The sequence below is a fragment of the Musa acuminata genome, chromosome BXJ1-10, assembly GCF_036884655.1.
Source record: "Musa acuminata AAA Group cultivar baxijiao chromosome BXJ1-10, Cavendish_Baxijiao_AAA, whole genome shotgun sequence".
Classification (NCBI taxonomy): domain Eukaryota; kingdom Viridiplantae; phylum Streptophyta; class Magnoliopsida; order Zingiberales; family Musaceae; genus Musa; species Musa acuminata.
Genome location: NC_088336.1, coordinates 16,400,970 through 16,425,700, shown reverse-complemented (window position 1 = coordinate 16,425,700; position 24,731 = coordinate 16,400,970). Strand labels below are relative to the sequence as shown.

The following is a 24,731-nucleotide window of genomic DNA, read 5'->3' as shown; positions in this document are numbered from 1 at the left end:
GGAGTGAGAGACCAGGGTCATTGAATTGACACTAGTATCATATTTGAGTTTGCACAAAGTTGGATGCACCAATATGCGGAGAGGGTGGTTACCATCTCTCTAGGGTGAAAGTACTATGGATTAGAGCCAAAACCTCTTCGCTTGAGCATTCATTGAAAGAATTAATGAGCAAGCTTTCTTACGATATTACTTCCTCGACAAAAATATTAAGGGAAGATATCATTGATGTCTAGGTCAATCTGACATAGTTTAGACATGTATGCATAAGAGTATTCATGGTACCTCCAAGATAGAAACATCAAGCTCTCGAGGTATCACTTAAGATAAAAAAAAAATTTCTAACCTAGTTTATCTAATACATAAGTTAATAATCCAAGATAAATAAGCACGATCATCAATAATATAATATAAGATAACTTTTCTTTAATAATTGATCTCTTATGGATAAAAATAATTTATAATAATCTATTTTGGATCCATATTCACATAGAATAATTTTTATTTCTTCTTTCAATAAATATGACAAAGACATATATTGAAAGATAATAACCTTTCTGTCATTTCTCAATCCTCCGTGTTTGAGCTAAAATACCATGCACGGTGTCACGTGACACGCGCCACCCCTTCCCGTCTCCTCTCGCACTCAAAGTTTTGGCAACCCTTGTACACCACCTCGGCTTTGCTCACACGACCACGTGCCCTTCGTCGTCTCCCTCCACATCTCTCCCCTTCCAGCCTCCTCACGTTTCCTCGGCTTCGTCGATGATGGACCCAGATACCGGTTTCTTCGCGTCGGAATCACCGGCAGTGAGGGAAGAGATGGAGAGCCTCGACCTCTCCGACGCCACCGCACCCTCCTCCCTTCCCTTCTTCGTCGAACCGCCATCGTACGCCGACGTCGTCTTAAAAAGCACCTTTGAGCCTCAGAACGCCGTCACCACCCCCGGCAGCGGGTCCTATCCCCCCCGCGCCGCCGCCTCGGATTATCTCAGGATCGTCGTGTCGGATCCGGAAACGATGCAGGAGACCTCGAACTCCCCTGTCCTTGGCGGCACCACCTACGTCACGTACCCCATCACCACCTGGGTCCGCGCCGTCGGCCATGGCGGCCCTTCGGTGTTCTGCGTCCAACGGAGGTTCCGCGACGTCGTCACTCTCGCCGCCCGGCTCGCGGAGGCTTACCGGGGGTACTTCATCCCGCAGCGGCCGGACAAGAGCGTCATCGACGGCCAGGTGATGCAGAAGCACGAGTTCGCCGAGCAGCGGCGGTGGGAGCTCGAGAAGTACCTGCGGAGGCTGGCGGAGCATCCCATGATTGGGAGAAGCGACGAGCTTAGGGTGTTCTTGCAGGCGCAGGGGAAGCTGCCGCTGCCGGCGGCCACCGATGTGGCGTCGAGGATGCTAGATGGGGCGGTGCGGTTGCCGAAGCAGCTGTTTGGGGACGCGGCAGCTGGTCGAGTGGCGCCGGAGGATGTGGTGCAGCCGGCAAAGGAGGGGAGGGACCTGTTGAGGATATTTAAGGAGCTGAAGCAGGCGGTGGCTAATGATTGGGGAGGGGTCAAGCCCTTGGTGGTGGAAGAGGATAGAGAGTTCTTGGAGAGGAAGGAGAAGATGCAGGTCCTCGAGCAGCAGCTCTGCACAGCTTCTCAACAGGTAACAATCAATCATTATTGTTGCAATGTTAATGATGATCCCAATTTTGTTTGTGATTTGATTATTACCTTGTGCCACTTTCGATTTTATCTGAATTAGAGTCTTGCTAATTTGATACATACATATCATGATGGGTCCAAATTAAGTGTGTATGGATCCTAATCGGTCGACAAGTGTGCATAGATAACCTAGGAAAAAGAAATGTATACGTGAAACTAAGTTCTGATACAGAAGGTTTTTGTTCTGTATGAGAGAAATTATCATGACTAGAGAATCTGAAATAGCGAGGACATAATGCCTTTGGGTGCTTATCATAACCTTCCATCATTTTAAGTGGCTTAACTTTGTGGTACCTCGCAAAGTAATAACAAACTTCTTGAATGTTGATGCTAAATGTCCAATATAAGCAGACATAGGCTGTGATTGTTTGGCCTAAAATCTAAGCTTATTATCATAACAGTAGTTGGTTTTCGACTATGAATCTTTCATGAGTATAGATAATCCAGACATAAGAGAGATATGTGCTTTAGCATGCACAAGTTTTTTTGGTTCTGTCTGGGAGAAATTAACATGCCTAGAATCTGAAACAGCAAGGACGTAATGGCCCCATGGTTGTGTGCTATTTGAACTTTCAATCGTATGCCATTTCTGTAATATACAATATGAATAGTTTTATATTGATTCAGGCTGAGGCACTTGTGAAAGCACAACAAGATATTGGTGAGACAATGGGAGAAATGGGTTTGGCATTCATCAAACTCACCAAGTTTGAGACTGAGGAGGCCATATTCAGCTCTCAGAAAACACTATCAGCTGATGCCAAATGTGTGGCAACTGCTGCTGTCAAAGCAAGCAGATTGTATCGCGAACTGAATGCTCAAACCGTAAAGCATCTGGTAACATACAGATCAACCGTATAGTATATGCTAATTTTGGCTTCTAAAATTTTCCTTATTCCTTGGTCCGATTTCTTTTTGACAGGACACTCTACATGAATATCTTGGGGTAATGTTAGCTGTTCAGAGTGCATTCTCGGATCGGACCAGTGCTTTATTGACGGCGCAAACGCTGATGACAGATTTATCAACTTTGCATGCAAAGGTTGAGAAACTTGAGGTTGCATCTTCGAAGATATTTGGTGGTGACCGATCAGGACTCCGCAAAGTGGAGGAACTTAACGAAACAATAAGGGTTACTGAAGATGCTAAAAGCTGTGCACTTGGAGAGTATGAAAGGATAAAGGTACTTCCCACTTCGCCTTACGCAAATTGAGGTATCATTTTTTGTGTCGAATGTTGCAGTTGTTTGCTTATTAGCACTTGCTGAAGTTACTACTTGGTGATGTTGACTTTGGGGGAGATAACCAAGAACTTTTTTCTAGATAGGAGTATGTCGAAATTAAATAGATAGTGACTTTTGTGGGGGTGAATTTAAGGATGTCCACTTTTCCTATATTTAATTTTACTTCTTCCTTATATGCACTTTTTTGCTTGTTCTTTTCCTAACTTAAACATATATTAATTCGGTTGACTTTGCATGGAGAGGTTGTTCTTACTGTTATGATGATGAATAGGTAGGTTTTCTGCATTAGATGACAGAAAAATGAGGTGCTAAACATGAATATGATGCAAGCTCTTATATTACTTTTCCATTATTCTCTGTTAACCAAGTTCAGTTCATCTGAATAAATAATTATGATACATCAATTGTTCTTATTAATAATGAACTTTGCAAATATATGCAGAAAATATAGAATATAATCAGGTTATGTTTTCTATGCAAGGAAAACAACCGGAACGAGCTTGAGAGACTAGATAGAGAGAAGCATGATGATTTTCTAAGCATGCTTAAAGGGTTTCTAATAAATCAGGTATGTCTTGCTCTTCATTTTGCAATTTTCATATTATAAAGATGAAATATGTGTATCAAACTATGTTCGACTTTCTTTCAACTGCCTTGTTGGACTGTGCCTATGCAAAGGCAAAGGCTTTCCTATAGCTGAAACACCAAATCTTTTTTAATGATCTCGAAGACTATAAAAGAGAAGCTATTGATCATTCACCACTAATCTTGCATTTGCAAATATAACACTGTGTCTTCATTGTGTTATACAATTATGTTTCCTTGTTAGACCATATAGGTGTGGCTGGTGGTGGTGCCATCATGACCTTCATCTGTTCATTGGTTTTTCCTTAAAAGAAGAGAAAATAAATTAGATAAAAGTGAACTGTCCACGATTCCTACTGTGTCAGACTAAAACTTCGAATGTCTCTCTACTGATTAATATATACAACTGAATATATTCAAATTAATAATCTGTAGTACTACTTTTCCGATCACTTTGTGCTGACATTTTTCACCACAAATTTGAACCATCTATTCTATTCATCAGGATCTATAAAATGTATCATTATTTTAGCATCGTGAAGTGCATTAGCTGACAGTATACACTTTCGTTTCAGTGTACTCCTTTTTCGGGTGACACTAACTCTGATGTGTGAATGTACAAGATCATCTACTTCAATTATGCTATCATGCTTTACTTCGAATTGGTTATCTCATCCGTAAAATGGAACTAATGAGCTTCCGTCCTCTGCATTCTGCATGTTGAGAAGGTCGAGTATTCAGAGAAAGTTGCCATTGCTTGGGCTGCTGTAGTGGAAGAAACATGTGGCTATGCAAGAGAAAGCAATTAGGTAAGATGTGAAGACCACCTATTCTTTGCAGATTGTTAGTAAACCCATCCATGTGTAATTCCATCGCTTAGTTCTGACGAACAGCGATCTGCCTCTGCTTTTGACTCGAAACCCTTTCTTCCATTGTCATTGCTGTTTGGGGTCGGTGCAAAGATAGGGATCAGAAATGGTTCCGGAAATATATAAGATTTACATTTTTATTTAAATTTATATTTATTCGGTGTGTTTTCTTAGCATCATCTTATTACTATAATTCTAAATCAGAATGTGCAGATCCCACACGGTGGGTTAGCATTCTTATCAACTTAACCGAGTGACCGTGGACGTCTTTTCCCGACTACAGACAGAAGACACAAGTGAGGAAGGCGATGGTTCTCATTCTCAGGACCAACAAATACGTGTCGGCAGAATTCCTGGTGGCCATGCAAGTACTGCATGCGTAATCCGTGCAGCAGCAGTGTTTTTTTGTTTTGCTGCAGTATTTGATGCAGGAACACAAAAGAAAAGTTGGACACGCAAAAGAAAAAATGGATGGTAGGCAATAAATAGGCATCACACTCATCGAGTAAATGCTGGCCGTGTGCACTCCAAGGAGACGGCCATCGACTCACCTCGAGCTGTCCCCAAGCCATGCATCTCCTTGCACGAGGAAAATGACAACCGGAAGACACTGCGTGCAAAGAAGCGGGACGAGTTACATGTGAAGTTGACGAGTACGACCCCATCTTTTTTGGTACCACTTGCGCTTTGCGTCACCTCCGTCTGCTTTAACCCACTGCTTATCCATTGCCTTGAACAATCCCTGCAACTGGACTGGACTGACTGCCCCCATTTGCTGCTTTCTTTCTTTCTTTCTTCGTTATAAATTCATCAGAAACACTCCACTTTAGTGGATGGATTTCCAGATGGAAAAACTCAACTCACAAAATAGAAAGATCAGAGATCAAATAAATAAGAAAGTCAATAAAATATTTATATGATTTCACACTCACTGTAAAAAATTAATTGTTTTACCAAATGTGGGTTCTATGTGGATTATGTCGCTCTTTCTCATTAATTGGGTTACTTCCCAATTTATATGCAAGAGAATCCTTCATAGATGATATTATTATTAGCTGATGTTTCAAACTATCTTTGTTTCTTGATTGATGGTTAGCCCTACAATATCACATCAATTTGATATATGTATATGGATAATATTTGTCCAATAGAGAACAGTGATGAAACATCACTTGTTGCTAGTGGCCAACTGGGCAGCTAAGGTTTGACTGTAAGAGCCAAGTAGATCCAGATTCATGTTCTCTTGTGACACTCTCATTTTATCTTCCCATGAAAAGTCCTCATTTGACTTGAGCTTGGTAATTATCCACCCAATTGTCTGCAGATTTCCTCTCAATCTTATATATATATATATATATATATATATATATATATATATATATATGAATGCTGGAATTATAGATCATCATATTTCAGTGTTGGATCACAAGATTGGAAAGAACATTTCATAGATTTGTGTGCACCATAATTTTCTCATTAAAGATGCTAGTAAATACATGCATATATTTTAATTGTGTCAGTAAGAACACAATTCAAATAACTATCTTCAGCCAGAAACAAATAACGAAGGAGAAAGAAACAATCCATTTGCTGTGTCAAGGGAGACAACTCTTCTCCAGCTCATTACTATTTATATATCCCCTCTTCTCCATCCCTTACTCCTCTGCCCAAATATCTGTCTCTCTCTCTCACTCTCTCTTCTCTTCTCTTCTCTTCTCTTTTTGGACTGATAAGGAGGCAAAGCAATGGCTTGCGTCCCTGCTGCCGCGTCTTACGTCCCGCACCAAAGGGCAACCGCGGGCGTCGGAGGCGGCGCAGTGATGGCGGGGGAGAGGTGCATGGCGGCGCACGAGGTGCTGGAGGCTGTGGCCGGGCACTACGAGAACCCCGCGGGGGAGATGTGCGCGGCGCATGATGTGCAGGAGGCGGTCGCGAGGCACCATGATCATGCGGTGGGGCCCAACCAGTGCTGCTCCGCGGTGGTGCAGGCGGTGGCGGCGCCGGTGGCGGCAGTGTGGTCGGTGGTGCGGCGCTTCGACAAGCCGCAGGTGTACAAGCACTTCGTGAAGAGCTGCAGCGTCATCGTGGGGGACGGCGACGTGGGCACCCTGCGGGAGGTGCGCGTCGTGTCGGGCCTGCCGGCGGCCACCAGCACCGAGCGCCTCGAGATCCTCGACGACGAGAGCCACGTCCTCAGCTTCCGGGTGGTCGGCGGCGAGCACCGCCTCGCCAACTACTGCTCCGTGACCACGCTCCACCCGGTCGTGGGAGGCAGCGCCGGCGGCGGCTGCACGCTGGTGGTGGAATCGTACGTGGTGGACGTGCCGCCAGGGAACACGACGGAGGAGACGCGGGTGTTCGTCGACACCATCGTGAAGTGCAACCTGCAGTCGCTGGCGCGGATCGCCGAAGCCCTCGTCAGGCAAAGCACCGCCGTCGCTGGTATCGAGGCCGGCGTTAGGAGGGCGAACCCGTAATTGGATGGGTGGGGTTCTCGATTCCCATCGTTCGTTTACGTTTCGCAGTCTTCTTATTTCACCTCCACCTTTATGTTCTCTTTGCCCCTTTTTTCTTTCTATTTTGCGAGTGTAGTACAAAATAACACATTATGCTGTGAATAATAATATCTTGGACACGTATGTTTCACTTTTTTTCTATAAACTCTCATCGGTGAAAAAAATGGATGATGATTTTTTTTACTTTATTTAAAAAATATATATACAATGACGTCTTTCTATGTCTTGTTTTGTCATCAGACTTTGGGGGTAGCAGAGTCAATTTAGATATGACAAAGCATCCACTAACGTACCACCTCGGATACGTCATGATATCAAATATATATATATATATTTCCTCATCAAATTGCTTGACAATCACAAATCTAAAACTATGTAAATAGTACTATATAAATATATTTTAATTCTAAGCTTATTAAATATAAATGGACTCTCGAATTTCTCTAGACCTCTTTTTGCTACCTTATTAAAATTGACGCATTAAAATGGGATATAGAGACATTTATTATCATTGAATTTAAACGGAATATAAGATAAAGGATAGTTTCTATTCTCCATTCTCTCGGTGGGGGGGAAAAAAAAAATCTCTTTCAGAAATAATAATATTATAAATATATGTTAGCTTTTTTTTTTTTTTTTGTCTAAAAGGTAAATAGCGAAGGCAGGCAGAAGTCGAATTCAAGATCTTAACTAAGTTTAGTTGATAACTTGAAAATGGAGTTAGATTAGATCAACATTACAGTGTTAGTCAAGTTGGAATGAGATGGGATTCCTGTGAAGACCCCATCCACATTTAAGCAAGTTCTATGCTTCTTCTCGTCTTCAAAACCTAGGACTTGGCATAACAAATCCCCAGCAGTAGAACTCATCGACATCGATCACAACAACATTCCATCCACAATCCAATACTACCTATGCCTTTCAGAATCACAGTTCACCATATAAAGCTTCTCATAGGAGAGAAGAAGATGGTGGGAAGTGCAGGCGTCGTCCATTTTTCTGCAGCTGCAAGTTGCATTGGAGTATTATTTCCCCATTAATGGGCGAATCAACAGCTGTTCGGCCAGCGGAGCAACTTGACACTGGCAACCTCAACTTGGTGATAAAAGAGAAGCAAGTTGGGGTCTCTTTACTTGATTTCTCCATCAGGTTCTTGTCCTTGAGTTGCTACTCTTCCCCTTCTTTCGAGCTTTCTTCTGTTGGGTATTATTTCTATGGTACTGGCGAATGAGATGGTCCGCAACTTGAGATGCAACTTGCATGGCCTTTAATGATCCTTGTTGTCTCTTGTGTCCCACAGTTGGAACTTCTCTTCTGCTTGGGTCATTGTCCAAGCCATTTTCAGTAGTCGAAACGACTACCGATTAGTCTTTTGATTTGATCATCGATTGGGAGCCACGGTGACGATCCGACCTGTCTCGAGCCTAAAATTGACACAAGAGTTACTAGAGGAACGATGGAAGGGAGAAACGGACATAGGATGATGTTCGAAAAGTCAAACCAAGCTTTCATAAACCTCCATTCTTAAAATAGAAGACCGACAGACGATTTACCCTCGACATAATCATTCTGATGCTTAAGTAGAAAGAGAGAGACGAATCGAAACTATGACAGCACTTTTTTATTTATAGTGAAGACTCAGTAAAATAAATTTAAATATATCTTGATTCAGAAATTTTTTTTTTTATAATGACCAATATTTAATCTTTTTTCTGATTGAAAGTAAAAAAAAAATAGAAGACTTTATCTATCTAGATTATCTTAAATCATATGAAAGAAATGCTTTTGCTTCCAAATGGTAATATTACAGTGTATCAATTGCTCTCTCTAGCTTTATGTTTGTCTGCGGGACTAGTTGCTCTCTAGCTTTATGTTTGTCCTACTACAGGGTTTAATGATTTGGTCAAAGTTACTGGTGCCCACTCTCAGCCTTTCCATGAGGATCCACTGCAGGATCTAGTGATCGAATTGCCCCCAGTAGATCTTTTCGGTCCCTGTGACCATATATGGGTATGTGAAATCTAATATAAATACATCCGAGAAGAATACTCACCATCCAACTTACTAATTTCACTCTTTTTGATTTGATTGTTTCAGAAGACAAGTCATCTGGTTTGTAATTACACAAGACATGATCTATGGTGCCAATATTGAAGCATGGTGGACGCTACAATTGAGGATTCCAACTCTTGAATGAGATCTCTTGCAGCAAACCAATCAAATGCTGCCATCTCTCTCTCTCTCATATAGTGCTTGGCTTGTCAAACAACAGCATGAGAAGAGTACAAGAGAGTAATGCTGCCTCATTCACGGACTACACTACTACGTGGACTCCCGACTCCCCACACCCAGCAACTTGTGGCTTGTCGGATCACCACAGTTCGCTGCACACTTGCAGTCGGCTGCGCCGCATTCCCCGCTCCATTGCCGACGTCTTCTCCTCCATCCCATTGCAATTGGCTGGATCGAGTCCCTCCTTCCATTGCCGACGCCTTCTTCTTCCTTTGATGCTTGTGCAGTGAGGCGACTGTGCTGAACCAAGCTAAACAGTGGACATCTCCCACCTCCATTTTCTTGGTTCATTGCGTACATCGAACTTAGCCACGGGTGAGACTGACGATACTGAGGAGAGAGAAGTGGCAGGAGTAAGCGTTGCTGCTGCTCCTTGGTCACTTCTCCCTGTCAGCCATCATGCCACCATGTACGTGCCCGACGTTGATGCATGCCACCGGTCCTTGCTCCACTATTCCAAGGTGTTTCCATCAAAATGATGATACCTTGTAGGCTCACCGCTGCACGACAGGCAGGAAAACACACAACCAAAAGAGCTTTGTACTGGAGAACATGATGAGCCACCGATGGCCAGTTGCTGGCTCTCTAATGGGGCACTCGTTGATGCAGCTCTCAACTACATATATAGTCTTCCCATGACATTACCACAAAACTGCGTTTTACCGTATATACCGATCCCCAATTTAGTTTTATATCAAAAGTTGAAGAAAATGAGTTATTACTATTCATCTAGACTTTATAATTTTGGATGGTTTAATTTTATACCTATCAAATAAATGAATCGTACATATATTAAAGATAAAAGTATTGGTTTTTCGGATTAGATAGATATACTATTTAACTATAAATTTAATTATTGTGCCTAATGATAATCTTGATCTCTACCAACATATCAATTTGCTATTAAATTCATAGCATAAGATAATTTGTAATTTATCACTCTCAACATCCAATCGAGTTCTAATGGTTTAGTTTCGGTACGAAATCGAAATCGACTATTTGATTCGATTTAGATCAATCAAAAAAAAATCTAAATAATTAAACGTTCTTCGACTAATGAATTTGTCCTTCAAACAACTTAGCAAAGAACCAATTGGAGGGTTAAAATAAAAAATAAAAATTAAAATAAAAAGTTTCGAAACGAAAATCGTATGGGAACTAGAATCACCTAGAACCGATTTGATTGTAATTTTAAATTCGATAAAACCGAAATTATCCATTTTGAAATAGAGTTAGGACTATAAAAAAAGTATTCGCGGACGATAAATTGTGGTGTTAAATTGTGTTTTGGACTAAAATAGATCATTTGGAAATTAAAGAAATAACCCAAAAAGAAAGAAAGAGTTGAAATGATGATACAAGAATTAATTGTCGGATGGCAAGACTTGCTAAACTCTCAACATTTAAATTTGGCTGTCGGCTTCTCCTTTTTTATCTCTTTTCCTACTGAAAGTGTTACCCCGCAATAATTATGGAGCTCCAAAGCAGAATTCCAGCTTTTTATCTTATGCTGTCTTGATCTTGAAAGAAAGCAAGAAAGAAGAGACAACCACATCCGATCTGCTGCTACAGTTCGGTGAATGGTAATCCAATTAGATCATATCAAGAGAAAAGAAAGAAGGAACGAAAAATGGCAACTGGAGCAGTACGTCGTCAAGTGATGAACGCAGTTGTAGTTCGGGCTATTTAAGGTATATATTCATTTAGATCACAGATGACGACGAGTTCCTCATCACTTTTGCTTGCCGTGCCTTTCCCTTTCATCCCTCCATCTCCCTCTTAAAATAATGGAGCGCACTCGAGCGTCCACCTGCAAGCTTTTCAGTCGTTCAAACTTCTCACTGCAACAAAAGTCGGCTTCTCCAACGGGCCGTACAAGAATCTCTTCTGCCGCTGCTGCTGCTGCTGCTGCTGCTGCTTCCCTTTAGTGTACAGTAACTATGAGTTCGGCTTGCAGCGAAGCAGATCCTCCCTCTTTCTCTCTTCTCACCCACGATAATATTGCATGCAGAAGAAGCTTGACAACAGCGATAGAAAGACGATCGAGCGAGGATACAACTGTTGATAACACAAGCTGACAGGGAAACTTAGGTCCCATTTGTCATTCTCTGCGGCGGCTCCCTGTGTAGAAAAAACCGAGTGGACACTCTCAGCCACCTTTGATCAAGATATGACAAATGTAGTATTGATTGATTTATGCTCATGATAGCAAAGAGGCAGACGAGATTTATGAGATGCCGTAAGGTTATGTATGTGACACTCGATGTAACTGTGCAGGAGATATGAGTCCGATTCAACAGCATATGAATCATAAAATAAGGCAACAATTTCTGTGGAAGTCTCACTTCCATTGAGTCTAAACAGTGTCCTTTTTCAAACATGGAGACGAGTAGGGTTCGAGTTCCTCAGTTTGGCCCTCGCAAGCCAATGTTGGAAGGAGAGAAGGAATCAAAGCTCACAGGTAGAGAGAATACAGCAGCCTTCTGATGAAGCTGATAATTAAATAGCAGCAAAATAAGGAGACATCAGAAGAATAATCAGACTGCTGTTGGTAAGTTTTCTGCTTTCATCAGATGAACACCCATCACTTGCCGTCGCCAACACACATAAGTAATAGAATTGTCGGCTTCATACGGATAGGGAACAAAGAGATTACAATTGTCGATGCTGTGCACCAATTCAATCAGAAGAAAAGGGGCAGAGAAAGAGAAAGGAAGGATCAAAAGATCAAAACATGCCGAATTGGTCTCGGAAATATGAAGAATTAGCCAAGAACTTTGTGTGTACGATCTCCTGTATCCTTCCTCGACAAATAGCAGCAAGAAGAAAGGAAATGAGCTACTTAAGGAGCTGATGAGCCAGCCGGCGGCGCAAGCGATCCGTCTCCGACTGCCGTTGAAGTGCTAAAAGCCTCAGCCACAGTACTAGTGCCAGTTGCACTCGCACCGGAAACAGCAACGGCTGCGGACAGCGAAGCCTCCGCTCCGGCTCCGCCAACCGATCTCCCTTCGCTGGGGGTTTCCGTGTCCTGGAAGCGCTTCCGCTTCTTCTTCTTCTTCTCGTAAGGGATGCCGCGAGCTTTGGCCTGATTCTCCTTCACCTGCCGAAGGTAGACGCCGACGGCCCTCGCGCCGAAGGGGTTGGAGTCCTGGTGGCCGTCGTTCTCCTCGTAGGCGGCCCGGAGGCGCCCGATGAGTGCGTCGAGCGAGCCCCAGGCCTGCTTCAGCGGGCACACGCACGGCGCCGGCGGGTTCGGGTGGCCGAAGAAGGTGCATCCGGGCGCGTGCACCTTCGTCTTCCCGAACTGGTCCAGGTACTTCAAGAACTCGATCACGTGAGCCCCGCTGCAGCCCGCCAGGGTCAGCGGCGGCCTGTGGCTCCTCAGGTACTGCAGGAACGTGTTCCAGTCCCGCCGCTTCTGCGACTCGTACCGACTCGGTGGCTGCTGCTGCTGCTGCTGAGGAGGTGGTGGTGGGGGTGGCGGAGATGGATCACCGGCGACAGACGATGCGGCCGGGTCAGGATCCATTGCTTTCCTTGGGTCTCCTGTGTCTGCCCTAGTGGTTTTGGTGTGCAAGTGTTTTGCTTTGGTTGAAGTCTGTTCTCTTACAACCCTTTGATTCCTCTCCGAACACAGCTTCTTTTATCTTTGTCAGGAAGCTTTGCAGTTGGCAGGAAAGGGAGAGAAAGGGCGGGTTGAGATCGGACGTCAAAAGTGGTAGTGCTGCTAATGGATGAATATATATTGATGAAGGAATCTGAAGTGTTCGTATGGTCATCTGACGGATGTGCGGGAAACACTGTCACCACTAACGCAATATTACGACAAGATCTAAGCAGATTACTGTGACAAACATCCAAAGAGGGATGATGAACATGGTACCCTATGTAGCATATGTGAATGGCACAACATACATATTCTGACAAATTTGGCCATTTGATAGACTGTGAACCCACGAGTGAGGAGTAGGGATGGGTCCTTTATGATGACTGCGAGTGTGGGAATAATGGGAGCAGCGGCACCATCTCCTCCGATCACATAAAACAAGGCCTGTAGAGAGTGGAGACTAAGAACATAATGGATTCGGTGGGTGGAGAAGGAACCTTTGTGTTTCAGCAGTAAGGATTTGCTTCTCCAGGTTAAGCTCCAGTAGCTGGAAAATTCGTGATCCAAATCTAATCTGACACCTGAAGAGAAAGTCAACTTTCCCTGTCATCTCATCTCCATACGAACTGCGGCCAATTAACACGAATGTGGAGTGTTTTTTTCTTTATATATACTGTGGATATAAATTCTTATCCACTTTTGCATGTTGGACTAAACTTAGGATTAATAAGATGCAAATTACAATATACTTTTCATGCTCAATTATGGGACTAGAGAATGAGTGTTGTTGTCTCGTTTCATGCTTGCAACATATATGCTCGAGGTCTTCACTCCCTATTTATGTTTTCTTTTTTATCTGGCCTCCAACCATTCATTAGTGGAGAGCAAAAGCTGATCTAAACAACATGTAGAGAAACATATTCTAATCCACTAAGAGGCAATCAGAGGACAACAAACAATCCATCAATCACTAGATACAACCCAAGCAAACTAATCCAAAAAAGTATTTGATGGAGTCACGATTGCATTGCATGTGTACATCTTACATCCTAGTAGTAGGAAGGATAAGAAAAGGAAGATCTCAAGTATTAGTAAACAAATAATCTTCCTCGTACGACATGATAAACTTATTTTTAGTGGCAAGCATATGATATGTAGGTGATATGGTTAATATTTCGGATCAACTGCTGCGACTCGTCACACGCAAAGCCCACTTAACCAAACTCAAACTCATCACATCAACATGAATTAAGGAGTAAAATATTCACTGAAATATTTCTTATTCAGTTACTTCAGCATCGAAAACATAATTTTCAACTTTCATATAAGACTCGACTTGTGTATCAAAGTAGATGTATCGGACACACAATTTGTTTTGAGAAAAATTATCTCCGAGAGGCATCCATCTCGAAATGATATTTGGGACACACTTGTATGTTAGTTTTGTAGGTAACACTTGTGAAACGATTTGTTGTGAAAAAAATTATCCTTAATCATTTTAAAGAAATGATGTTTGAGATATACTTGTACGCTAGCTAGTTTTACAAATGACACTTGAGGAGTGATTTGTTTTGAGAAAAAATATCTCTAAGAAGCATCCATCTCAATGATCGTTCTTAAGACACGATGTTTAATTTTTTATACTAAAACTAAAAAAATTAGGTCAATCATGGTTTATGTTCTTTCCATTAAAATATAAATTAATAGGCCCACTAGGAGTTGTCTGCCAAGGATGACTACATCATCCACTCGATCAATCAATTAAATTAAGCTGAAATGATTGTAATTTTCGTACCATTTTGGAAGGAGGGAGGGGCAAAAGAATCCAATGCTTCTTTGCACCAAAACTCAAACATATGACTAAAAATTTCTCCTTCCCCATTGGATGTATGGTTGCCATCAAGCGATTCCTTGTGTCATCGAGGCTGTCACGCAAGTCCAAAAGACAAACTAACACAGAGAGAGCGAGAGAGAGAAAAAATTGCTAACTATGGCACGACCTCATGTTTCATGTATCACCAAGTTGTTGTGGTGATAAGGTAGGTGCCATTTATGTGGTGACATACGACGCCTAACCCACAGTAGGGCCCTCACAAAAGAACAAAGAGAGCTTGACTATATCAACTCTGAGGAAGACCCAAAGCTGGACCTAACGTATCAATCACCCACCATTCTCAGCAAACATAAAGACAACCAATGCTCTATCCATCTATCTATTGAAATATTTGGAACTAAAGGGTGCGATTATTATTCAGTGTGCTTTAGAGAGACGTCCCCAATCGGGTTTGATTGAGCTGCACGTCAAAATGTCCGAACCCAAAAAACAATTGTCTCGTTTAAATACTACTAAGCATGGATAACTCTAATAATTGACTTACGATCATCATCCTAACATATAAATTGCTTGTTCACCTTAGCCTCGAGGACCAGGAAAAAAAGAAAAATCAAATCAAATCTTTGGGTGTTTAAAATAATTTTGTTTAGTTTCTGACTTCACTAGGTATAATAATCTATACCATTATATCATCATACTAATCAAAATTAAAGAAAGAAAGATAGATTCAATATCCTTCTATTGTTTTTGAGACTCCCACCTATCCTTTCTTTTAATCTTCCACAAACCAGTGGGTGGTTCAAGATCTTTTAATTTTCACATTTGGCCATGTTTAATGAAATGCACAATTTGGAAAACAAAAAATAAAAACAACATAATTGTGTTGATTTTACCCAATTAAATCCACTATCACATTCTTTAGGCATAAAAACCCTCTAATACATATAATCTTTTCTGGGACTAACATAAAGTCTAAATCTCACTTAAGATTGTCAATCTACCTTTCAATCTGACATCTGAGATAGCAACCTGATCTACACTGTGAATAAGCCATTAAAATTTTGAGCATCAAAAAAGAAGCAAAGAAATTGATTGAGCAGGAAATTTGTGACCACAAACTAGTGGATCGTGAATCAAATACCACATGTACCACCTGGTCTACAGTGGAAAAACACTGCCAGTAAGAACACAGAAACAGCAGAAATAACACGAACAGAAACTTTGGTACACTACGGAAGACCATGCAGAAACCTTACCTTGTTAACCTGACAAAGAAACCTTTGTTAGACTGTTGAAAGATATATCCACTTAAGAAACTAATACTCGTCGAATCATTCCTTGAGCCCAAGTGGCAGTCTCCTTCAACTGGTCATTGTCTGATCGAAAACACTCCCCAAATAAGTCCATATGGAAGGTAACATCCTTAAATAGGACCTTTGTGTTTGAACCAAGAGTGTCTGCAAGATCTCCCATCACTGCCACGGCAGCCTTAGTTACCTCTTCATCCCTGGAAAGTGACCACACAAAACACCATTTGTACATGTCATGAAAGTATGGATAGAAATTAAACTAGGGTATTCTATTACGCACCTATTCTTATCCATAACAACAGCTTCTATGAACTTCAGAAGAGGACTTGCGTAAGGAAACATCAGAGCTGACTTGGAACTTTTAAACCCCTGAAGTATGCCAGAGTAAGCCTCAAAAATACCCTGTCTAAGCTGATTACCATATTCTCGCATATCATCATCATTTACATCAAGTTGATAGCAGAGTTCTGCAGCTCCTTGCAGCATCGGTATCACAAAAGGAATGTACTTTTCAAAATGCTCACTGATTGCAAGAGCAATATCTCCAAAGCATGAAAATATAGGAGGCTTTACAGACCGATGAAGCATAGGACTGGAGAGGTCTTTTAGAAGTTGACTCATGATACCATCACAAAATGGAAGAACCTTTTCATCTAATGCACGACAGATATCACCAACCACGCCAACAGATATAGAGCAGACCTGATATTCCTCAAAGTTCTGCAAGCCCATCTCCAGATACTTGTAGAACTCTTGCATGCAATTTGCAAATTCAGGGCCTGTGGCATAAGCAAGGGCTCCAATTGCAAGCATTGCTTCTTCGTGCACGGTAGAACTGCGGCAAGCAAAAACTTGTAGAAACAGGATCATCATCTGATCAGCAGACTGAAAAATTATAGACTTTGTCTCATTTGAGTAACTCAATTTCTGTAATATTACTTGAATAACACCACATAGCAGGGCTTGCAGATCACTCTGCTTTTCCCTGTCCTCCGAAGAGACGATCTGAAGCTCCAGAGTCTTGCTCAATCTAGTCATGATTTCATGGAGTAGATGGGCAATCATGTTTGAAGTTTCAGGTATACTGCTACATCGAACTATCTCATTCAGTGTTTCATATGCAGATGAACGAAGCCTCACATTGTTTGTGTCGGTACGATCAGCTGTAGAGAGGAGAGCTGAAACAATATCACCAAGATAAGGTGTGAGCATTGATGAATTGGAACCGTCATCCTCATAGCCCTGGGCAAGGAAATAAATGGCTCCACAAACTTTCTCAGCCACATTTGGAGCATCTCTAATACTTTCCAGTAATACAGACACGATTCGGGGAAGGTTTGTGGTAGTCAAAATTGGATATTCACTACTTGCAGAATGCAGAAACTCAAAGATCCTACCAAGGGTCCATGCTGTTGTGTCCTTGACATGACTATTTTGGTGATTCATTGCATTCAACAGGAACTCAAGTCCAGCATGAACAAGTGGTGCAAGCTTTTCAATGGATGGACCTTCAAGAATTAACCCGAATGCAAAAGTAGCTGCCTCATGACTTCGCCAGTCACTCTTTGTTACATTATTCTCCACAAATGGCATCACAAGGGGCACAATTGCATCCCCAACGGTTCTTGCGACAAGTCCAAGGCAGGTCCCACCCGCCATAGACAGATTCCAAACACCATCTTCCTGGTCCTGATCCTCTTGCTTCAGCAATGTTTCTAACATCAATGGCACCAGCACAGGAAGTGCTTGTTTTATAAAATTAGAATGGGGAGAAGAGCTCCCACCATCTTCCCCAATTTCCTCTTGAATTTGAATCTCTTCATCACATATAGAGCTCCAAAACTCAATGGCTTGAAGAGCAACAGTCTCCTCATCTACTCTCACTGCATTTGCAGTCAAATCAAAGAGGCTTTGCATGTAAGGCTCAAGATACTCATAATATGTAGAGGCTACAGAAACAAGACACTCAAGTGCCGCTTGTCTGATCTCCAACTCTTTTGACATAGCAGTCTCACAGACAATTTTCATGATGAAGTTCCTCTCTACCTCATTCTCAAAGTTAGTCTGAGCAAAATCTAGAGCATTATAAAGTGCCTTCACAGCTGCAAGGCGGACTTCAGAACTATGTTCCATCTGGTTCATGCCCTGAACGACAGCAGTGAGAACAGCATTTACTTGATCCTGCTCCAAGTCCTGAGGACATACCTCCTCACAAACATACCCCAGTGCCTCCAGGGTTGCTTGCTTCAAAGGAGCAGGGGCATCTGGCTGAGTCATGTTTTTTAGCAACCGCCCTATAAGGTCCAGCCATTCACACCGTGGTATCTCGATGGATGCAACCTTGGCAATGACTTGGGATGATGTGTGACGTGCTTCAGATACTGATGATCCAAGAGTCTGCAACCAGGATTCCTTGATTTTGGCTTTGATAGATGCATCCACACTGACCCACTTCTGAGTCAGTTCTTCCTTCCGTACTGCATCCTTTGCATCTAGGGAATTCTTAAGTATGATACCAGCAAGTCTCCGAGACTCAGGAGGCTTTTGTTCACTTGATAGCTCAACAGATAAAGAAAGTAGAAAAAGAGGGAGATTTTGTTCCTGAAACTGCTTAAGGTTTGCTTCAGCAACAGTTCGAATCTGCCCATCAGAAGATTGAGCAGACAACAGGACCTGGGTGATCTCCATCACCACGTTTATGGCACTAGAGAACAATATGGAAGCCAACAGATAAAATATAAAATTAGCAAAACCAAGCAACTTCATCAAGGACTTAACCACAGACTAAAGGACAACAATCACCTGATAAAGGCTCAAATAATTCAATTACCAGAATACACACCCAATTATATTAACTTATAACAGCCCATTATGTCATATTTCCCACTTGCATGTTTAACAAAGTTACAGAACCTTGAACTACCAATTATATACACAATTCTCCTAACCAAAATTCTGCCAGTCTGCATGCCATAATAGGAATCATTTCTACAAATTACATTGTCAAGGACTCAAAAGATCTGGTGTTACTGAGAAAATTAAGTTCCTCATCTATTAGTATTTAGAGACATAAGCACAATATCACTTATCAATCAAACAAACAATTAACCAAACAAAAACTCCAGGAAAATATCCACATTAAGACATGAGCTTAACAAACTTTGATACCCATAAAACCAACTAAAAAATAATTCCTATAAATGTACCAGCAAACCCCTATATGCACCGAAAGAAAAGGAAAAAAAATTCACCCAGACCAAAATTTTCAAATAAAATGTAGCTCCCGCATAGAAGATTAAAATGTAAACCCTGAACCCTAACCCTAACCCTAAATCCCAACTTAAAACAACCAAAAGATCAAATCACCACAAGCATATGCCTATAATAAGTACAAATATTTAGTTCAATGAGAAAATACCAGAAAAAAGCCACCGATGACGGACAAATTATACAGAGCCTACATGATCGACTGACAGTAAAGTAGACACAATATCATAGGGATCGAGGTGACGAAGTCAAATATTAGGTAATCTGACCGACCTGGATGATCGATTAGGAAAGCATGCATCAGGGATCGGAGAGAGAGACCTAAGATAGGAAATGAGGGAACAAAGATGCGTCGCCTTCCGAAGAAAGAGAAAGAGTGGAGTTAGGATCTGCCCAAGACCGTTGCCTCGCTCTCGCTCACTCCGTCGTCACCGTGCGCTTACGAGAGGGAGGAAGGAACGGAGAAGCTTCGAATAGCGATCGGTGGGGGATCTATAGAGGTGTTTTGGGTAGGAATAGAAGCGGGATGGCAAAAACCTAATTTTTATTTTTTTGAAATGGCGCGTGGGTCTCCTCTTATTGGGCCGGATCCAGTCACCAAATACGGAACGCCCCGCAAAGTGGGTAACACAGGATTGCACTTAAGAACCCGATCCGATCCGGTATGGATCCCCAATAAGTTATTAGCATCGAACATTAGTGGATCCGACCCGATATACCTAGACCTCGTTGTCGTGCTTCTCGCGTCCAGGTTTAGCTTAACCTGCGCTCTTTACGAAACCATTCATCTACTGCCACGTTTCCACCGTGCGGCGAAGCCTTTGGGTGACGTGCGGAAGAGGTATTTGACACCGTCGTGCGTTGGGTCGGGGGGTATAATTGAACGAACGTGTAGCTTAACAGGGTCGAGCGGCGGCGAAGAAAGGGGGTTTGGGGAGCGACGGTTCTTGTTCTTTTCAGGTTTGCATCTTTGCGCTTGAGATCGAGGAGAGGGAGTGGAGAGATGGGGCGGACGCCGAGGGCGATCGTGGAGGATGATTACGAGGTAATGTTTCATGATCCTTGTTCTGTGTATGGCTATAATATTAGCTGAAGGATCGGGTTGAAACATGCGTTTCTATTTCGTCTTTGGAGGGTTTTTTTGGTTGCGATCGAAAGGGTGGTTCGTGAAACCCTAGATACGAAAGTGGAGTTTTTTTGTCGAATTCTATTTTCGCCCGTGTACGCCATGTAATTTGTGTCAATTCGTTATACTCGGAAGCTTATTTTTTATGCTTAATGCAATAGGCCTTTGATAATTATTCAAATTATATCAAGAGATCCGTTGATGTTACTCTGCTGTCATATCGGTGTCAAAGGCATATTCCACGACTTTCAGCTTTGAAAGCAAAAATTATTTGATAACATTCACGATTTAGATGAACAATATATATATATATATATATATATATGTAAAATTTCTTTGAATATGTTAGCTAGTTTAAAAGACATTGACTATCTAAAAACAAGGCCCTCAGATCAAATTCCGCCTTCACCACTTAGCATTTGTACAGAAAGAAAAGAAAATCTTTTTGAAATGCTGATTTTGTGATACTCTTCTCTCTTTCATGGATGTCTATATTGACTGTCTTTTCTATAGAAGAGTATTTTAGGCATCATGAGCATAACAATGTCAACAATGTTCAAAGAAAATGTCAGAGTAACTCTAGTGGTTTTTAAATGCTTATAATTTGTGGTGCATATGAAAATTCTTTATTTAGTCTACCTTTGTGTCCTTTCCAAAATTTTATTTGGATATGCTCATTTGCCTTATAGTGTTATTTGGCTCTTTCGGCTTGAAAAGGACATGCATCAACACTTCTTATGAGCATTTTCTGTAGCAGGTCTTGTGCCTTGTTTATATTTATCTGTGTGAGATTATTATCCAAAGAGGCCTTTTATGTTGAATAAAGAAGTTGAATTAATGTGTCAGAGTATTACATGAAAATTGAAAAAAACATTGGTCTCAATGCATGTTGAAGAGTCCATTAGTGAGAAAACAAAGAGGAGAAACAAGGATGCCCAGGAGGCAAATAACTTTGGCCAAATCATATATAACCCTTATGTCATAAATTTGTTAATTATAGTTGTTTATAAATTATTCTTATCAAGAAGCCTAAGAAATCTAAAATATTCAACTTCTTACATCGTTGTAATAGGATGATAATTATTGTTGGAACTTGACACCTAATTGATATCTTGGTGTCCTATGCACCGATTGTCGAAAGTCAACACCAGTTCATATCTGACATGAATCATTGTGTGGATGCTGATGCTTGGATTTAAAATAAAATTCCACTGTCTGGATCCCTTTTTTCTTGTATCATGAAAAGGTGGCCTATTCAACATTTAGTAATATTCTTATTGGGATTACAATGACCACACAAGTATTCTTACTCAAATAAATGGTTTATTTTTTGTCACAAACTTTTCTATTAGTAAGAAAAAATCCAACTTGGCTAGAGAATTAATTAATGCATTACGTAAGTAAAGAATGGGGATCACTGAAGTGTTGGAATGATCTTAGTGGTCCTACAACGTATTGCAGGATGGTCACTGATATATGGTATATAAATGTACTCTTTTGTTTCATTGTGCATAGAATCTGTTGTATGCTCATGTCTTAACAGCCTAAGCTGTTACTATTAGTTGATTTTAACCATTCTATTGTGTAAATATAGACTGAACAACAAAAGCAAGCTGCTGCTGATGTTTTGTACCAGTATTCTCAATTTGTTATGGTGTGTATTGGGGAGGGAGTTCGGCCAACTGATCTCAGATTGCACTTAATGAAGGTACACTTTTCCACATTTCGTTTCTCTTTTCCAAATCTTTTCTTCATTAGTGGCATCAAATTACTGCAACTAAATCGGTAAGCCTTATGCTTTAATAGACCCAATCCCAAATGTCATTGAGAGTTGCTTGTTTACAAGTACATATATTGCTTTCCCAAGGAGAACATGCTTTTATAAGAATATTAGAAGTTTATGGAGTAAGACGAGTCACATGCTTCAAAGTATTGATATCTCTATTGTTTCTGTGATATCTACTCTATTCTTTTAACCGTTAAATTCAGTAGGCTTCACTGTGTGGGATGACAGGCTTGTCATTATCTAGATGCTCTGGTCTCTAGTTATCTCCCCAAGCCAGGATTAGAATGGTTTCTGTAAAAATGGCAATCAAGAAATCCAATACAATGAATGTGGAGTATCCATTTCTTTCTATACGATGATTAGAATGGTTTCTGGAAAAATGGCAATCAAGAAATCCAAAACAATGAATGTGGTGAAGTATACATTTCTTTCTATGTGATTGCAGAGGGAGCCTTGTTTCCTTAAAATGTAGGACCTTCCGCCCATTATTCTAGTTTAGGCTTACATTTCATTGTCAGTTATTACTCTTCTCTGATAACCATCTTTTTGCATTCACACATCTATCTTTTATGAGTTAGTCGTCCTGATCTTGGCCAAATGTGATCAGGTTTCATGTTTATCCTGATATGTTAAGATTCCAACTCAATGCAGTGTGAAAACAAATTACAAAAGTAGATATGAAGCTTTATTTGAGAATTATTAAGGTTTGAACAAAATCTTTTAAAGTAAAGGAGGCCATTTAGCCATTATCCTGAAAATTATTATCACAAGGGCATCTATATTGCTGGTTGGTGCTCTTTGAATTGCTCTACATGTCTCTTTCCTTCAGGAAACAATCAGTAAAGAGAACTTATACATCATGCTGAATAATACTGACAATGCATTAAGTTACTTGTTATAACCACCTTCTTGACTTAGTTTTATGCCTATGCTGAAAGATTAGTGTTTTTCTGTAATCTTATCTAGCTAGCAACTACCGCAGTTTTGTCCACAAGTTCGAATCATTCTTAAAATATCCTCCCATCTTAGACAGCTACCGAAATTTTAGGAGTTTTTTGTTCAAGAATGGCACACATGTAGGCTGGCCCAGCTGATTGTGTATTGAATGGTTTTATGATATGGACATGTAAATGTTCTTTTCGACACAAGCTAATGTGTTTTCTGCATTCAAATTTGCATTGTCTATTACCATTTTGTTGTGAGTTTTCTCCCATCCAAATGTGGTTTATGGTTTATTTTTAGATTCCACACTCTGATATTCATAGTATTTGTGCTGAACAAATAAAGGCAAACATTCCATTTCTTAAACCCACGTCTATAGAAAGTAAACTTGCCATTGTAGCTCACTCAAAATTTTGTGATTGTTTTCCTTTTATTTCTAAAATCCTTCTCTCCATTTCCAAATTTCTGGTATTTCCCTTTTATTCTCCATCCTTTATTGTCTAACATTATGGATTACATTGTGAATTTCACTATATATATGAAGCCCACTAATTTGGATACCTCTATCTTTGCTTAAGTACCTGTCCCATAATATAAATGTAGCCATTATTTATGATTTATAAAAGCTGCAGGCTTTAGCTTGCAAGAAAACAAAAGTTTTGCCAAAGGTTGGCCTTCATAGAGTTATTTATCATTCATTCATTGTACGAGTAAATGCATATATACGGTCACTGTGGAAGTTCTTATCTGATTACATTATTCCTTTTCCTTTCTTATTTCTCAAGTGTACGCTCACTTATCAAGTGTGACACTTATCTCAGGAACTTTCAGGAATGCCAACATCATTAAAGAAAGAGCCTTTGCCAGATTCCCCCTCCTCGACAGGCGAACCATCATCTTCGGGGTCAATGAAAAGGGACAAATCTCACAGCTCATAAACCAATATCGTACGAGACAGGTTCAAGATACCAATTGTATGCGAATGAGATCATTCTCCTGTTGTACAAGAATGCTAAGTTGAGAGAATTCATAGGACGGTGAAGCATGTGGCCAGTGTTTTATTATGTATAGGTAAATGTTATTTATAAATGGTACATACATGCTGATGGTATTAAAATTGGCTTATGATTCTTAAGCTCTTAGATTGGATGAAGCCGATCTTTGTGGTTGTTAACTTTACCCAATGCTAAATGTTTTTATGGGGAGGGAACGTTCAATATGTTTGTTGTTGTTGACTGATAATTATTTCTTCGAACGAAGATTTTTTTAAAAAAAGAAAAATTACTTAGCCAATACAACTATATAAAAGGACAAGAATATTGGTTAATATTAAACATGTATTTATTATTGAAACAAATATTTATTAAGTAAATATAAAAAGAAATGTTCGAATCTAGTTTGGAATGAGTTTGAATAATTAGGTAATTATTCGGCGTCTGATTTCTATCGACTAGCGATTCCTGAGACGCCATCGTCGGTGATGCTGGGTTCCACCTGCATAAAACGCAAAGGTCGTTTCGGAGGAGAAAGGATCCAGTAAGTATGGGTCCCACGTGAATGTCGTGGGTGGGCGATAGGTAGTGAGGGTGTCGTGTCCTCTTCTTCGAGGGGAAGCCCGCCTACGGCCGCGCCATCAAGTGCT

The 24,731-nt window shown here is 40.9% G+C and overlaps 5 protein-coding genes across 6 annotated transcripts; 3 read left to right on the top strand and 2 right to left on the bottom strand.

The window, feature by feature from the left end:
* The first annotated feature begins 717 nt into the window (after positions 1 to 717).
* LOC135594894 (sorting nexin 2A-like) lies at positions 718 to 4,454 on the top strand. Its single transcript, XM_065085401.1, has 5 exons — positions 718 to 1,653; positions 2,340 to 2,549; positions 2,635 to 2,895; positions 3,437 to 3,523; positions 4,269 to 4,454. The coding sequence occupies exons 1-5, from the start codon at positions 763 to 765 to the stop codon at positions 4,347 to 4,349; spliced, it is 1,530 nt and encodes a 509-aa protein (XP_064941473.1). The 5' UTR covers positions 718 to 762; the 3' UTR covers positions 4,350 to 4,454.
* A 1,542-nt stretch (positions 4,455 to 5,996) lies between these two features.
* On the top strand, positions 5,997 to 7,070 carry LOC103999610 (abscisic acid receptor PYL4-like). Its single transcript, XM_009421401.3, has one exon. It carries the CDS (start codon positions 6,155 to 6,157, stop codon positions 6,884 to 6,886), a length of 732 nt encoding a protein of 243 aa, XP_009419676.2. The 5' UTR covers positions 5,997 to 6,154; the 3' UTR covers positions 6,887 to 7,070.
* Positions 7,071 to 11,828: 4,758 nt separating this feature from the next.
* Positions 11,829 to 13,466, bottom strand: LOC135594893 (protein LIGHT-DEPENDENT SHORT HYPOCOTYLS 5-like). The gene has a single exon (XM_065085400.1). The coding sequence runs from the start codon at positions 12,744 to 12,746 to the stop codon at positions 12,060 to 12,062; it is 687 nt and encodes a 228-aa protein (XP_064941472.1). The 5' UTR covers positions 12,747 to 13,466; the 3' UTR covers positions 11,829 to 12,059.
* A 2,279-nt stretch (positions 13,467 to 15,745) lies between these two features.
* On the bottom strand, positions 15,746 to 19,735 carry LOC135595238 (importin subunit beta-1-like). Of its 2 annotated transcripts, none has more exons than XM_065085886.1 (3): positions 19,509 to 19,735; positions 16,249 to 18,672; positions 15,746 to 16,165 (listed from the first exon to the last, which is right to left on the bottom strand). In XM_065085886.1, the coding sequence occupies exons 2-3, from the start codon at positions 18,654 to 18,656 to the stop codon at positions 15,967 to 15,969; spliced, it is 2,607 nt and encodes an 868-aa protein (XP_064941958.1). In that variant the 5' UTR covers positions 18,657 to 18,672; positions 19,509 to 19,735; the 3' UTR covers positions 15,746 to 15,966. The 2 variants fall into 2 exon arrangements, with proteins under 2 accessions (XP_064941958.1, XP_064941959.1); XM_065085887.1 differs by having other exon boundaries at positions 19,557 to 19,735.
* Positions 19,736 to 20,108: 373 nt separating this feature from the next.
* LOC103999606 (uncharacterized) lies at positions 20,109 to 24,242 on the top strand. Its single transcript, XM_009421397.3, has 3 exons — positions 20,109 to 20,280; positions 21,956 to 22,069; positions 23,911 to 24,242. Exons 1-3 carry the CDS (start codon positions 20,239 to 20,241, stop codon positions 24,025 to 24,027), a joined length of 273 nt encoding a protein of 90 aa, XP_009419672.1. The 5' UTR covers positions 20,109 to 20,238; the 3' UTR covers positions 24,028 to 24,242.
* Positions 24,243 to 24,731: the final 489 nt, after the last annotated feature.

Coding starts and splice junctions, on each gene's coding strand:
- LOC103999606 (XM_009421397.3), top strand. CDS start 20,239: ATGGGGCGGACGCCGAGGGCGATCGTGGAGGATGATTACGAG. Junction 20,281..21,955: donor TCGTGGAGGATGATTACGAG/GTAATGTTTCAT, acceptor GTGTAAATATAG/ACTGAACAACAAAAGCAAGC. Junction 22,070..23,910: donor TCAGATTGCACTTAATGAAG/GTACACTTTTCC, acceptor CACTTATCTCAG/GAACTTTCAGGAATGCCAAC.
- LOC103999610 (XM_009421401.3), top strand. CDS start 6,155: ATGGCTTGCGTCCCTGCTGCCGCGTCTTACGTCCCGCACCAAAGGGCA.
- LOC135595238 (XM_065085886.1), bottom strand. CDS start 18,656: ATGGAGATCACCCAGGTCCTGTTGTCTGCTCAATCTTCTGATGGGCAG. Junction 16,166..16,248: donor GTTGTTATGGATAAGAATAG/GTGCGTAATAGA, acceptor GTCACTTTCCAG/GGATGAAGAGGTAACTAAGG.
- LOC135594893 (XM_065085400.1), bottom strand. CDS start 12,746: ATGGATCCTGACCCGGCCGCATCGTCTGTCGCCGGTGATCCATCTCCG.
- LOC135594894 (XM_065085401.1), top strand. CDS start 763: ATGATGGACCCAGATACCGGTTTCTTCGCGTCGGAATCACCGGCAGTG. Junction 2,896..3,436: donor GAGAGTATGAAAGGATAAAG/GTACTTCCCACT, acceptor TTTCTATGCAAG/GAAAACAACCGGAACGAGCT. Junction 3,524..4,268: donor AAGGGTTTCTAATAAATCAG/GTATGTCTTGCT, acceptor CATGTTGAGAAG/GTCGAGTATTCAGAGAAAGT.